Genomic DNA, 15,991 nt, shown 5'->3' with positions numbered 1-15,991 from the left:
ATTGTTAATTTTAAATCTAAAATAAATATTTGCTAACCAAAGGTGTTAAGGGATAGGGGAAAAAAGGGAGGGCAAATGGAGTTAGGTCACGGATCCACCATGATCTCAATTGATTGGTGGAACAGGCTGGAAGGGCTAAATGGCCTCCTCCTATAAATCCAATGAATAGCCAGAAGATATTTAGGGCCATAATTCTTCACCCATTCCAGAGGACTCCCGCTGCAGTTTTGCAAAGGTCCACTGGAATGGTCACAAACTCCATGGGAGACCCGACTACACTGGGTCCCAACCTCCCAGTTGGAAGTTCTGAATGCCTCTTACAAGGCGATTGATATAAAGGGATATGGCGAATGGGATGGGGGAAACCCCATAGGCCAGGAGCTCCCAGTATTGACTCTCAGTCACAACCTGGCTAACCATTGGTGGAGGTATGCCTGATCTCGTGCAGCGGTACTTTGCCATGCATTTTCCCCCACTGTTTGTATCAGCAACGATTACAGATTATTGAAGTTAATCGACGTTTGGAACATACTGACTTGTATTGTTAGAAGCAGTGCAGAGAAGGTTCACTTGATTCATTCCTGGGATTAAGGGCATATTTTAAGAAGAAAGGTTGAACAGGTTATGCCTACAACCATTGTAATTTAGAAAAATGAGAGGTGATCTTAGTGAAACGTACAAGATCCTGAAGGGACTTTTCAGGGTGGAGTTTCCACTCGTGGGATAGACTAGAACTAGTGAACACAGTTTAAGAGTAAAGGGTCTCCCTTTTAAGCCTGAGATGAGGAGGAATATTTTTTTGCTCAGAGGGTCATGATTTTGTAGAATTCTCTTCCCCAGAGAGCAGTGGGGGCTGGGTCACTGAGTTAGATATATTTTTGATAGACAAGGGAGTCAAGGGTTATGGGGGTCAGACAGGAAATAGGAATTGAGACCACAGCCAGATCAGCTATGAACTCATTGAATGGTGGAGCAGGCTTGAAGGGCTGAATGGCCTACTCCTGCTCCCAAGTCCTAAATCCCCTGTTCCAATACCTTCATATCAAGGTACAAATTAAATGGATTAAAAGTAGGCAATGATGAGAGCATAGCTGGAATACTATGAAGATACAAAGCTATACTTTCAAAACAGTAACCCCGCCACAGCAATAATATTTAACCTGAGAATGCGACAAATCAGTACAGTTCTGTGAGCCACTTCAGGTACACTAGGCATGAAAATAAAGGTGGAAAAACATGAAAATCTTGTTAACATTTATTGGCTATATTCTTCCAAGATAATATGTATAATAAATGTCCAAAGATATTAGCCTTTAACATGAATCAACAGTCTCACCATTTAAAAAAGGTGCCATATTGAAGAGGTCAAATCTCACTGACTGAAGTAGCTTAACTTTTTTCTTTTGCAAAACAAGATGAAAATCTGTAGGAGTATGCAGTGTAAGAAAAAGACAAATGGTCATTGCCTAACATTACGGTCCATTATAGGCATCAATATATATATTATTCAGAGGGTTTCTATCCTTACACCTCATAAATCTTTTTGCAAAGATAATAACTCTCGCATCCATTGCACCTCAAGGCTGAAGGGCACTGCAGAATGAAAATGAGACAAGGAATACTTTTGAAATTTCACTACAAATTTCATTACAAAAAGACAACAAGTACAGAGAGTACATGGTGATTGATTTAATTGATTCACTGCCATTCAGCATCATCTGCACAGCATTGCTGCTCCCAGAACAGACCACAAAAGGCATTGGCTTGACAAATTATCCACAATCTTGGATGCAGATTATCATGACCAAGATGATGAGGGCAATATACAGTGAATGAGCCAATGACACTTGGATAATGAACCTTCCAATTGCACATCAGATACTTTAATACTTTTATAAAAATGAAATTGACTTTTAAGTAGCAGCTCAAACTGCACATAAAAGAGCAGTTTTGCAATGATTTCAAAAGAAAAAGATCTGCTGTTTGTACATTGTTTTGTTGGTTGCAAGAAAGCCTTTATTGGTCACTTCACTGCCCCAAACCATTTCCCAATTTAAAAAATGAGCAAAACTTAAAAATAAAAACTGTTAAATTCAGAATCCCTCCAAATCAATTTCAGCAATGGGATCCTGAAAAAAGGTACAAAATAATCAATGCAACTGTTATTGAAGCCAAAGTTACAACAGATCGATAGTAAAAACTATTTACTGTTATGCAAAAATAGACCCTTACATTAGACAGAATTTCTACCATTAAAAAAGGTACATTTAACTTAATTGAGACCTTTCTCCATTTATCTTCATACAATTTTACATGGGTCTGAATACAGTGAAACTGATATGTTGATACTTGATATCAGAGTCCAGTTTGTCATCTTTCAGAAATCACAAGATCAAGGCAGACTCATCAACGAATGAAGCTAGATGGTGTGGCCATTGAGTGGCTCGCATACCAGCTTAAGTCAATAAATTTGTTCTCAATTAAAGCAGCACAAAACAAAAACAATTTCCCCTTTCAACTGCATTTTTATGACAGCATGTAATAGACAATATTTGTAGCACATTATACACCAGCTAAAACTTTAACATACTGATAATCAGTACCATGAAGATCTTGCTCTCAAACTGTACCCATGCATAACACTCAAGTTTAAAGTGGTACTTGAAATGTATTTCAACATTATCCTTCAGTCACGTGCACAATTTGTTAACTTGCAATGGAGTAGTTTTCAATTTGATTTGGGATTTGAGGTATGTTAACGTATATTTTTTGTCCCCAAGCAGCTGCCACTCAGCAGCTCAAAGGGTGAACAACTAAAAATCTACCATTTCATCCATATGGTTAACACGGTGCTGATAATGGCCAACATTTATGCCTGACTAAGCGTTCACCAGTTTGTAACTGGGCTACTAAACATTGATTCCAACCATCCCTGGGCAGGAGGAAAAGCAGAAAACTGACCTAAATAGTTGCAGCAAAGGTATTGGTCACCATTCCACAGAGTTGCAGTGGATATTAAAGCTCATCTTCTCACTGTGTTGATATTATGGTTTAGGGGGCAAGTGGTTGTGCCAACCCTATTTAAAATAATGTTATTTTTCCAACACATGGGAGTTAAGGGGAAATCACCAAGATATTCTTCAAACCAAAACAAGCAACCAGTCTGTTTACAGTTATCCAAGTGATCATCTCCTTCAGCAGTTTTCACAAGAGATTTAAATCACACAAGAGTCCTTAGGCTTTTTTTATTAAAACATTATTAAGGTGCTATATAACCACATCAATTTGGATCAGCGTGTAAAACTTGGCTGTCCTGTGGGAAACGGCGAGAGTAAATGGCAAAAGAGAGAAAGAGCAAAATAGAAAGGGAAGAGGCGAGGGAGAAAGGTGAAGGCTGACAGAGAGGCAGAGAAAGGCAAGGGAGAAAGGCAAGGGAGAGAGATATAGAGAAAGGCAAAGGGCGAGAAAGAAAAAAAGGCGCAGAGACAGGCAGACACTGCTATTCTGATTCTTGCTTGAGATGAGCGGTATTTTAACAAGACAAAAGGGTTTAATTAGTTTGGTCCTTGTGCAATCTAGCAATACGTAGAGATGAGGGAGACCGTCCAATCCATTCAGACAAAACGCCATCTTTGAAGATCAGATTCTTGGCTGGAAGTGGGACTCCGACATCAGCGGATGATGATTGAGTAAATAAAGTTGTAATACTACCATCTGAGTTGCCAGTTTCCTGAACACAGATCACACAAGAAAACAGCAGTTAGGAAAAGCTAGCTTTGTAAAGCAAACAGCTTTCCAGAAACATATCAATTATAGTCAATGTTTCCTTATCTATGTCAGCTGTTACTTTCTTAATACTTAAACATATTTCAAGTGGTCGGTTTCTGCCCAAGTGCTGCCAACATTTATCGTAACGCACGACCAGCAACACAAACACACCAGCAACAACTTCTATTTATATAGTGCCTTTGATATAATGAAATACTCCAGGGAGCATTATAAAACAAAACCTGATCTCACCGAATGGCCGAACAAGCTTGAGAGGCTAAACAATCATAACATCATCTCCAAATAATAAGTAGTAATTGTCCTAACAAAGATCATCCAATAAATAAATAAAACATTCGAACATACAAGTGCACCATATATTGAAACACTCATTTGGACTTGAACTTACAAAATAAAAACATCACCTCATGTTGCCAAAATTGCTGAAACACACAATGAAATCAATTCCTGTGATTGAGTGACTGATGTTGATCGTATGTAGGTTAATTCCATTAGCCCTTTTTTCTGCCCTCTACTGTTCCTATGAAACAGCCAAGAGTAATATAGCAGAGTAGGCCAGCAATGTTTTAAAGAGCTGTGGTAAATCGGGATGCACCAATTGAATGATTGGATTTTAAAATCCTTGATTAGAGGAGGAAAGTCGAGAACTAGAATAGGAAATGATGATGGATTATCGATAGAATATAGAGGAGTCAAGGAAGACAAGAGTGTGCAGTTTGTCTAATGGATTTATAGTCATGTGGATTCATATCTTGGAGGTGAAGTTACAGACAGAGTATGTAGTATGGTACGTTACATTATACAACCTGGGGCTCTTTTCTCTAGAAAAGAGAAGGCTGAGGGGTGACCTGAAAGAAGTGTTTAAAAAAAGTTTAAGAGGGCAGATGTAGAGAAGACATTTTCACTTGTAGAGGAGACCAAAAGTAAGAGTTATAAATATAAGATAGTAACTAATAAATCAGAATTCAGGAGAAACTTCTTTAGCCAGAGAGTGGTGAGAATGTGGAACTCATTATCACAAGGAATGGTTAAGGCAAATAACATATTTGTATTTAAGGGGAAACTGAATAACTACATGAGAGAGAAAGGAATAGAGGGTTAGACAAAGTAGACGTGGAGCGGATGTTTCCCCTTGTGCGGCATTCTAGAATGAGAGGCCATAGTTTTAGGCTAAGGGGTGGTAGATTTAAATCAGAGATGAGGAGGAATTACTTTTCTCAAAGGGTCATGAGTCTGTGGAATTCACTACCTCAGAGTGCAGTGGATGCTGGGACGCTGAATAAATTTAAGGAGATAGACAGACAGATTTTTAATTAGTAACAGGTTGAAAGGTTATGGGGAGGGGGCAGGAAATTGGAGTTGAGGCCGAAATTAAATCAGCCATGATCATATTGAATGGCGGGGCAGGCTCGAGGGGCTGAATTGCCTACTCCTGCTCCTAGTTCTTACGTTCTTATATACTGATAGGGTGAGATGAAGCAAGGTGCCAGGAGGGTCATGTGGAGCATTAACACCAACACAGGCCAGTTGGGCAAAATAGCCTGTTGCTGTGCTGGTAATACTTTGTCCTACTTGTGTTACTTTTGTATGATTGATTTTGTAAGTATTGAGGTGAGGGATGTTCAGGCTGGACAATGGAACTCAACTTCATTTCAGGTACCCGGTGTCACACTCCCCAGCCCATCACAATTAAATGCAGAATAAAGCTCCCTATACTCTACCTCAGTGTGTCTCAGCCCCAATGTCCTGCACTATTTTCTACAGCCATTCTTTGATATTACCGGTTTAGTACCAATTATCACTCACGTACCAATAACAAAAGTTAGGAGCTGACTTTAGGCTGCCAAACTCAAGTGATTTAAGATTGTTGAAGCCAACAGATAGATTTCCATCCTGAATTTGAACGTTGAAGGGGTAGTGCCTCATTCTTCTCACCTAATCCCAATCATTTTTTTAAAATCAATTTTATATGCACACAACATTGAATGTTTTGGGTAGTTTATACCTGGAATGACTGTACAAAGCTGAGGACCTGCAGAGAGAGTTTCCTACTGGAATGCAAAAGTTTCTGAAGGCTGTAGAGAGAACAGGACACAGTGGATTAATTCTCTGCAAATACATCCATCACCCAATTGCACAGGAAGATCAACATGAAAGGGAATTAAATAATGTAATGCTGTGTTTACAGTGACAAAGTGGAAAACATAAACAAACCGGTTTGAGCCAAGCAAATTAACAGCATTTTGAATTTTTAACCTTTTTGCAGGTTTTGATCATTTTGAATGCTCAGGACAGGTTTCTACCAATGTGTTAACTATGAAAATAATACCGCAAATAGTTAACTTGTACAGGCCCAAAACAGTTGGCATCTCCAATGATAATTTATTTCCTTTTCGACAGTCTTAGCTGCTCTCACTTGGAACTGAACTTCATTCGTGATCACCTTAAGGTTGCATGTTCTCCTCTTCCAAACCATCTATACCCTTCTGCCCACACCAACGTTTTCTCAGGGCTAAAATGCCCAAAAGTGGATTCCAGGTAATTATATTTAAAACTGTAAGTGGAAGAATGGGATCACTGCAGATCAACAGGAGCCTGGCTAGCTTGTGATTCTAAGGTAGAGGGTGTAGTGTAAAAAGGATTGAACAGGGCCCTTCAACAACAATTTGTATTTAACTTTAGGTTAAAGGTAGTAAGTCCAATATCTAAGCTGTGCTCAAAGTCAATGCAGATTGGAGAATTCAGCCTCCAGGATTCCAGCCCCATTGCCGACCTGTGTATCTTTCTAGCAGGGGAGGACTGTATTTATCCACTTGGTCATACAGGGCTGAGAGAAGATTATACGACCATAAGACATAGGAGCAGAAATTAGGCCATTCGGCCCATCGAGTCTGCTCCGCCATTCAATCATGGCTGATAACTTTCTCAACCACATTCTCCCGCCTTCTCCCCGTAACCTTTGATCCCCTTACCAATCAAGAACCTATCTATCTCGGTCTTAAATACACTCAATGTCCTGGCCTCCACAGCCTTCTGTGGCAATGAATTCCATAGATTCACCATTATCAGTTAGTTGATTTTTTTTTTCTTCTCTTCTGTTTCATAGTGTGCAGAAGTTTAAAAAAATGGCAGAAAAATACAGAAACAATTGGATCACCATTCAAAAATCTGATGGAAACTCTGCCACAGTTAAGAACGCGCAAAGTTATTCAACGTGACGCCACTACCTGAACTCACTGCAGGTGCTGCTCGTAAGACCAACTTTATGGACGTAACAACGTAAAACGGTCATGTGCATACGTGGTTGACAAGAAATCGGAGTATACATTTTTAAAAATGGTTCCGGAGATACAGGACTTCAGTTACATAGAGGCGCTGGAGAAGCTGGGATCCTTCTCCCTAGAGCAGAAAAAGGTTAAGGGGACATTTAACAGAACTGTTCTAAGTTGTGTGCCATTTTGATAGAGGGGAGGAGGAGAAGCTATTTCCATTGGCAGGAAGGTCTGTAACCAGAGGACACATTTATTAAAAACAAAAACTGCGGATGCTGGAAATCCAAAACAAAAACAGAATTACCTGGAAAAACTCAGCAGGTCTGGCAGCATCGGTGGAGAAGAAAAGAGTTGACGTTTCGATTCACCTAGTTCTGTTGAAGGGTCATGAGGACTCGAAACGTCAACTCTTTTCTTCTCCACCGATGCTGCCAGACCTGCTGAGTTTTTCCATGTAATTCTGTTTTTGACACATTTAATAAATTGGCAAAAAAGTCAGGGTAGACGGATCTCAAGCATTTCTTCCACCACACCACCCCACCGCCCCGCCCCCCCCATCAAACTCACTGAGCTGTGGTGATAAAGAAAGATTTTCATTTTTATAGTGCAGGACCACCAGAGGGCTTTACAGCCAATTAGGTATTTTTGAAGTGTAGCCACTGTTGTAAAGTAGGAAAGGCAGCAGCCAATTTGCGCACAGCAAGTTCCCACAAACAGCAGTATGATAACGACCAGGTAATCTTTTTCTGTGATGTTAATTGAGGGATAAATATTGGCCAGGACGCCGGAGAGAACTCTTCTTAGAAATAGTGCCAAGGAATCTTTTACGCCCACTGAAAGGACTAGTAGGGCCTCAGTTTAACTTCTCATCCAAAAGACATCCCCCACATTCCAGTGTCAATTTTAACTTTTGTGCTCAAGTCCTAGAGCGGGAATTCAACCCACAACCTCCCAAGGGTGCTACCGACTGAGGCACAGATGATCTGGGAATGCTCTGCTTCATAGGGTGGTGGAAGCAGGTTCAATAGTAACTTTCAAAAGGAAATTGGATCTCAACTTCGGAAGGAAAAAAAAGATTGGAGGGCTATAGAGGAAGAGTAGGGGAGTGGGGCTAATTGGTAGGTCTTTTAGGAAGCCGGTGCAGGCATGATGGGTTGAGTGGCCTCCTCCTGTGACATAGCAACTAGAGCTGTGTTATTATTGCAAAGGCAATAATAAACTTAATGTGCAAAGCCTGAGACAATATTTACCTTTTCTTCCCACATAATTGATGTGTGGCAATTTTCTGACAGACACTCCTGTTCAGCTCTGAAACGAAGAGCGGAATCCCGAAGCAGAGCTCCAGAGGAATCCAATCCTGTTCTGTTACGGAGGCTGGAAAATTAGAACGTTGCAAAAATCAGGACACCAACATTTTCCTGTTCTCTCTTTTCCTCATCCTATGGGTGCCTTGCCCAAAAAGGCAAATTTGATACATACAAGTCACGACTATAGGTGGCAAGGGCTATTTGACCTGTGGGGCACCACAGCCAACTCACATACAACAACAACTTGCATCTTTACACCACCCTTGATGTCTTCAAACATCCCAAGGAGCTTTGCAGGAGCGATTATCGGACAAAATTTAACACCTAGCAACTTAAGATAGTAGGACAGGTTGCCAAAAACTTGGTCAAAGAGGCAAGCTTTTAAGGGCATCTTCAAACTGGAAGAGATGGAGATGAAGAGAGATGTAAGGAGGGAATTTTAAATCATGGGGTCTAGATAGCTGATGTCAATGGTGGAGCAATTAAAATAGGGGATGTGTAAAAGGCCAGAATTGGAGGAGTGCAGAAATTTCAAAGGGTTGTATGGTTGGAGGAGATTACAGAGATAGTGAGGCAGACGTTAGTCACTGGATCGCAATTAGAAGAGGCCAGCTCATTCTTCCCAACTCTAAACCAAGAGTCTGGTCCAGTGGTTGAGATCTGCTTGTGCAGCACAGACCGGGGATCAGGTGTGGGATATTTTGAAATGTATGCCTCAAGGTGATCACAGGGTTCACGTAGCCACGGAGAAACAGGAAGCCCAATTTTTTAAAATATAACATTAATTCTCATGATGTGGGTTGTCAATGGGAAGTCCAGCATTTATTGCCCATCCTTAGTTACCCTTCAGGTGGTGAGCCCCTTCCTTGAACTACTACAGCCTGTGTGGTGAAGGTGCTCCCGCAGTGCTGTAAGGTGGGGAGTTCCAGACCAAAAGCTTTGACAGCATGTCTCTTTTTTCAGAAACACTCACATTCTGTACTACCAAGCGACTACAATAATTTTATTTACCTTCGGCAATTCTTTTGGGCACAGTGTCAGCCATGGGCTCATCTGTTACCAACTCAAAGGATTCAGTACTACCTTGAGCATCAGATCCAGGTGGGGATTCAAATTCTTCTGCAAAATATTTCAATTCACACCATATGTTTGATAAGAACATTATTTATGGCAGTTTCTAGTTAATTTAGAGTGTGAAAACAGCTCCGCTAAGCAAATATCTTTCTGGAGATGAGAACATCCAGTAACGGAGTAGGGTGGGAGAGTTTTGAGGTTCCAAAGTGCATTTTGTGGGATCAAGGTAAACATTAAAAAAAAATCTAACTTAAAGAGGGAAAAAACTTTACATTTATATAGTGCCTTTTACGGCTTCCCAGGAGATCCCAAAACATTTTACAGTCAATTATTACAAAGCAAGCTCCCACAAACAGCAAATTATAATGACCAGATAGTCTGCTTTGGTGACGTTGATTGACGGAGGAGAATTCCCATCTTTTTCTTTGAAATAGTAGCTATGGGATCTTTTACATCCACCCAAGGAGACAGGCAAGATTCAATTTAGTATCTCATCTGAAATACGGCATCTCCAACAGTACCTTCAGCACTGCATTGGGAGTTCTTTATTCTTTCATGGATGTGGGGATCGCTGGCAAGGCCAGCATTTGTTGCTCATCACTAATTGCCCTTGAAATAAGTGGCTTGCTAGGTCATTTCAGAGGGCAGTTAAGAGTCCACCACATTGTTGTGGGTCTGGAGTCACATGTAGGCCAGACCAGATGAGGTTGGCAGATTTCCTTCCCTATAGGACATTAGTGAACCAGATGGGTTTTTACAATTGCTGACAGTTATCATGGTCACCATTACTGACACTAACTTTATATTCCAGATTTAGTCGTTGAATTCAAATTCTACCAGCTGCCATTTGAACCCATGTCCTGAAGGCATTAGCCTGAGCCTCTAGCTTGCTAGTGACATCACTAGACCACCGTCTCCCCATCCTCTCATTCTGTGTGTCAGCTGATATATTGTATTCAAGTCCCTGGAGTAGGACTTGACCCCTCAACTTTCTGACTCGGAGGCAAGAGTGTTACCCATTGAGCCATGGCTGACAACATTCAAGACACCTGAAGTACAACACTGCCAAAATCAGATTTCAGCAGGGCAATTTAGATAACTAAAAAAGCAGGAGATTAGTATTTAGGAAAAAGTTGCTCACCAGCAACTTCAATATATTAAGGAAAGCAACCAGACACACAGACTGCTTACAGTTCTTTGCTCAATAGGAGATCTAAAGATCTTCAAAACACCCATGCCTACATCGCACACCTTGACTCTGTTTTGGCATCAGCCGTCAATAAGCTGGTTAGTTGTGAGCCCAGCTTAACTGAGATCATAATAATGTTAAATAGTTAAGTCTGTTGTAATCCATTGAAGTAATTTAAAGGATATAAAACTCAGGTAATTCACATCATGATAATCTGAAGAGTTTTGTAATCAGGGTTTTACATTGAACTGTGAACTTCTTCAATGATTTAATTATCTGTCAGATGGATTTTGCTGGCTGTGACTGCTGCATCTGGCCACAAAGTCCATTGTTAAATCAACATACGTTAAATGACCGTCTAAAGAAGAATCAGTCGTTCTGTCCGACCATAAATCTGGATAAACTGTGGACGCTGGTCAGTGAACAGACCAGATTAAACTATGCCAAGAAACCTGAAGGGCCAGCACCTGTTACTGATGTTGTGCATGCTGGTTACTATAAAGTCCTGGGCAAAGGAAGACTGCCAAAACAGCCAGGCATCGTCAAGGCAAAGTTCTTCAGCAGGAAGGCTGAAGATAAGAGCCCGTGCATTGATGGCAGAGATTTTATAATATGGATGTGTAAATAAAATGCACAGAATTACAGCATAGTTTAGTCTGGCTGGTACACCAGAGGTTGTGCTTCACACAAGCCTACTTTAATTTATCTCATCCTATCAACACGCCCTACACAATTTCTCTCTCTCTCTCATGTACTTAACTAGATTCTTCTTAAATGCATCCAAGCTATTCACCTTGATCACTCCGCTCTTTACCAAGAAAGTGGTTATCGTGTGGAATTTGCAACCACGTGGCGGTTGTTGAGGCCGTTAGCATCAATGCCTTTAAGAAGCCTGTCAAGGCCCTGTGGGCAGCACTCTCAGTCAGAAGGTTGTGGGTTCAAGTCTCACTCCAGAGGCTTGGGCACAAACCCAGTACAGTACTGGGGGAGTGCTGCACCATCGGAGATGCCATTTTCGGATCAGATATTAACTCAACGCCCCTTTCTGCCCTATCAGGTGGGCTTAAAAATTCCCATGGCATATCTTGAAGAAAAGCATCCTCTTCAAAGAATTTTTCCCTCGTGTCCAGGGCAATATTTATCCCTCAACTAATGACTAAAAACAGGTTATCTCTGTTGTGTGTGGGAGCTTGCTAGGCACAAACTGGCTGCCACATTTCCTATGTTACAAGACTGACCATACTTTGAAAGTACTTCAGCAATTATAGAGTGCTACGGAATGTCCTGGGATCATGAAAGACCCTAAAGCAATGCAAGTCTTTCTTTAAGGGGAAGCTAAGTACCTGAGGGGGAGAAGGGAAGAGGAATATGCAGTTATGGTCAGGTGAAGAAAGAGAGGTGTGGAGTTTAAACACAGACATGGTCCAGTTAGGCCGAATGGCCTGTTTCTGTGCTGCAAATTCTATGTATGTGGCCCCGAGTTCCACATTCACATTCCGAGATGATCAGCCATGATCTTATTGCATGGCGGAGCAGGCTCGAGGGGACGAATGGTCTACTCCTGTTCCTATTTCTTATGTTCTATTCACACCAAAACATTTTATTAATGCGCTATTTTCCAACAATATCACAAAACTTTTAAAATGGATTAAACTATCTCAGTGCTTTCTCTGACTTAAAACAAATTGGTGCACAAGTTCATTTCCGATGTAGTTTTGATCATACTAAGCTGGTGATTGCGTACCTTTCTCATCCAAGTCTTCATTAGGATGCCTTCCATTGGTGCGCTGAACACGAGGGTTCAGCATATTCACAAAACCACACAAATGGTCCAGATCCACTTTCGCCTTCAACACTTTCAAAGCTCGGTGAGCACACATGTTACTCCGGGAGAATTCTGCAGCAAATCCAAGATAAAGCATTACTTGGCTAAAGTGCATCTTAAAACAGAGAGTCATGCGTAGAAGTTGATCCGAAGTAAAAAAGTTGATCAGACACCTTGCAAGTATTTTCCAGCAGTGCATGCATACTTTAATCAGAATTGATAATGGAAGGTACGAGAAATGCTCACCTCCTTTCATCTCTGCTTCATCAAAGGGAAATGGAACATAAGCAGTTTCACCATCACCGTGGATACCATAACCCTATGAACAATCACATATTAGTCCATTTTATTGAAATTATACAGTACTGGTAGCATAGCAATCCAACCTTAGTGGGAGTTAAACTGAATCACATTACAGAGGAGTTGAATCATAAAAGCTATTTCAGATGCTTGGAAAAAACTGTAGTGTGTGATCTAATTATACAATCTTGTAGGATAGAACAGCACTCTAAAAATACATCAAGTAATTTCTTAAATCTGCTTGCTTTGGAATAAAAAAAATACATAACTAAGATTATCCCTCAAGCTATCACAAACTTTGTGTCTCGACATCTAGATACCAAATTTTCTTCCAACTGGACGCAACAGTCTCAAGCCTTCTGAAGACACGCACTAAAGTCTGTTCACAAGATTAATAGAAACCCTTTGTAAAACGCCCTCTATAAAGCCACGTACTTACTGCAAGTACACATCAGTATTGTTAGATTACTGGCACCACTGTCATTAACTGAACATCAAAAAAAAAAACCCAGCACCTTTCCCTGGGTTGGATCACAAGTTTTCTAACAAAGCAGGTCAGTAGGCAAGATGCTTGATTGACGGAAGATTGAGTCAAATGTTTTTACCTGTATTAATACAGCTGAATGCGTCAGTGCATCATTCAGCATGCTGAGCACATTTGAAGTGGGAACAACACCAGGATCATGTCCCCAAGAGGTTATAAGTAATCGATCATAGCTCTGAGGAAATAACCGGAAGAAAACAACAGTGCGTTTTTAATCAATGGTTCTGACGCAGCACAGTAATGAGTGAACTTCACATACTTAAACAGGAAAAAGTTATGAAAGGTTGATTTCTCAAAATACCTGAAAAATTTCTGGAAGTTTTCTGAGCCTTGATCCTTTTGAAAGTAGCAATGATGGGGGTCCTTGTCCAGTAATATGATAGATATAAAGTTTAAACCAGATTGAACTAACCTCTGGGATGGCTGGTCCTATGTGCTAATTGTTTTGAATAACAAAAAAAAATTGATTTATTAAATGAGTGATGTACACTAAATTATTTAGTCATATAAAAAATATAAATCACATGTGGATTATTAATATATCTTTTTCTTTCAGAGGCTGAATAGCTTACTGTGTAGTTTCAGTAATATTTCATGTTACAGTTTTTATTTTACGTTCAAGGCACTGAGACGCCTGTATAAAATATCAATAGGGGCCATCTTATGGTATTCGTTTCAACTCCAGCAAGTTATAACTAATTAGACACAGCTGAATAAAACCTAACAAATCGGTAATTCGACCGTTCACAAACTCCTAGCAAAGGCATTTGCACTGACGGGCATTTAAAGACCAGATTTTTGTTAAAAGACCTACTTCCAAGAATTGATATACGTTGCATTAAAAGGCCTTTAAAAATAAGGTAGCCTGTTCAGAATCGCGCCTCATTGGATAAGATGAATAATTCAGTAGTTCCAGAGTCTGTGACTTCCTTTTGTTGACCCCACAAGATTCTCTGCCTCATTGCAGTCTGCAAGTTACATGCAATAAAAATGCTAACACTCCATTCCTTAATATGTTTATACTTTGACTCACTGGAGACATATCCAAAGAAGCTTTTAAGCTGCAAAAGAGGATTATAGCTGGATTTTGCAATGGACAAAATAAGTAATGCAGATGTTTTTATACCCTTTTGGCAGCCTATTCATCTCTTTTCAGACAAAACATAAGTGTATACTATTTGTATATTGTATCTGTAAAACATTTTTAAGTGTGCCTTAAATTATATTTACATATACAAACACTTGGGGCTGGGGAAGGAAAAAGGCGGTGGGGGGGAGAAAGAGAGAGAGGGAAAAGAGGAGAAAGGGAGGGAGAGGGAGAGAGAGAGAAACGGGGGAGGGGGCGGGGAAATGTGAGTTTGCTGCCTGCTCTCAATTATTTAAATACTTGGGGGGAGGGGGGGAGGAAAGGAGAAAAGAAAGAATTGAAAGTGTAGTTTTTGCAAAACCAATTAATGTCTGATAATTATAATCTTATACATATTGTCTGCTCATTGACACGTTTGAAAGTGATCATGTGACTTCAGCTTTCTCGAGGCTCAAAAGTCCTTGAGTGTTTCAGGAAGTTTTCAAGAAGCTAGAAAAATCCAAATAAATTTTCAAAGTTGAGAAAATGTTTAAGAATGCATGGTCAGAAAGTATAAGAATGGTTAATTTGTGTTTGATCCAGACAGAAGTAGAAACTGCAAGCCTATCACAGCTATAGTTCTAGGCACAGTATAACATCAGATTGCGAATGCAAAGTATATGCAAGGTTATCTGAAATTAAGTGATTACAGCCAAAGAAAGCTGATGACCAGTCATTGCACTGATGACAGAATCTGTTAGGTTTCAGGTATACTGTAATCACCAGTATACCTCACAATGGTACATATCGGAGAAACCTGAATCAGATTTTATAAGGACATTTTTGCCAGGCAGTTAGAAATTGGTGGAAACATAGTCAAAATTAATATGAAATCAAAGAGAGGGTTTCACTGTACATTTAGAAACATTAAATGTAAATAAATAAAAAATGATTCGTACTTAAAGCATGTCTTAAACGAACAAAACAAATTAAATCTTTCAGTCTCCCTCACTCAACTACTCATTTCTGGTTAACGTTTCAAGTACATATGAATCTTCTTCAGAGCTCTGAAGAAGTCATATGGACTCGAAACTGTTAACTCTGTCTTTTTCTCCAAGGAAGCTTTTAGATCTGCTGAGTTTTTCCAGCATTTTCTGTTTTTGTTTAAGATTTCCAGCATCCACAGTACTTTGCTTTTAATCATTTCTGGTCTTCCATTTGTTATTAATGTTTCATTGTAGCTAATCACATCTTTTCTAAACTTCAGCAGCTCCCATAGAGCAAACAAAAATGTGCATTGATAGAGAGAGAAGTGGATGGAGATTCTGGACATCATCATAAAAATATAATAATTTTCATTTCATTACTGGGATTTATTGTAAAGTAGGAATAGTGGGGTCTGGATAGTTTGTGTGTGTGTGTGTGTGTGTGTGTGTGTGTGTGTGTGGGGGGGGGACTTAATTGAATTAAAGACAGCTGGTCTGAAGGCTTTGATGTATCAGAAGAGAAGCAAGGTTTGAAATGCTAAGTAAGTAAACATGGCTGAGGTTTTAGAATGTGAAGTGTAAAGGAAAATTTAAATTTTTGGATAAACCAGAGGGGTCATTTGAATTTCAAAAGAGAGG

The 15,991-nt window shown here is 40.0% G+C and overlaps 1 protein-coding gene across 4 annotated transcripts in view; it reads right to left on the bottom strand.

Annotated features, from left to right (window-relative positions):
- Positions 1-1,239: 1,239 nt before the first annotated feature.
- Positions 1,240-15,991, bottom strand: part of fam91a1 (family with sequence similarity 91 member A1) — a 59,072-nt gene continuing 44,320 nt past the window's right edge. For 3 of the 4 annotated variants that reach the window (XM_041189743.1, XM_041189745.1, XM_041189746.1), the window contains 8 exons: positions 13,602-13,736; positions 13,362-13,475; positions 12,703-12,775; positions 12,376-12,528; positions 9,380-9,487; positions 8,312-8,435; positions 5,795-5,864; positions 1,240-3,730 (listed from right to left, as the gene is read on the bottom strand). In XM_041189743.1, the coding sequence (XP_041045677.1) occupies positions 3,551-3,730; positions 5,795-5,864; positions 8,312-8,435; positions 9,380-9,487; positions 12,376-12,528; positions 12,703-12,775; positions 13,362-13,475; positions 13,602-13,736 (957 nt within the window). In that variant the 3' untranslated portion in view covers positions 1,240-3,550. The remainder of the gene's footprint in view (positions 3,731-5,794; positions 5,865-8,311; positions 8,436-9,379; positions 9,488-12,375; positions 12,529-12,702; positions 12,776-13,361; positions 13,476-13,601; positions 13,737-15,991) is intronic. The other variant, XM_041189744.1, reaches the window with a different exon arrangement.

Source organism: Carcharodon carcharias, chromosome 6 (genome assembly GCF_017639515.1).
Source record: "Carcharodon carcharias isolate sCarCar2 chromosome 6, sCarCar2.pri, whole genome shotgun sequence".
Classification (NCBI taxonomy): Eukaryota; Metazoa; Chordata; class Chondrichthyes; order Lamniformes; family Lamnidae; genus Carcharodon; species Carcharodon carcharias.
Note: the sequence above shows the minus strand (reverse complement) of the source record. Positions and strands in the feature narration are given on the sequence as shown.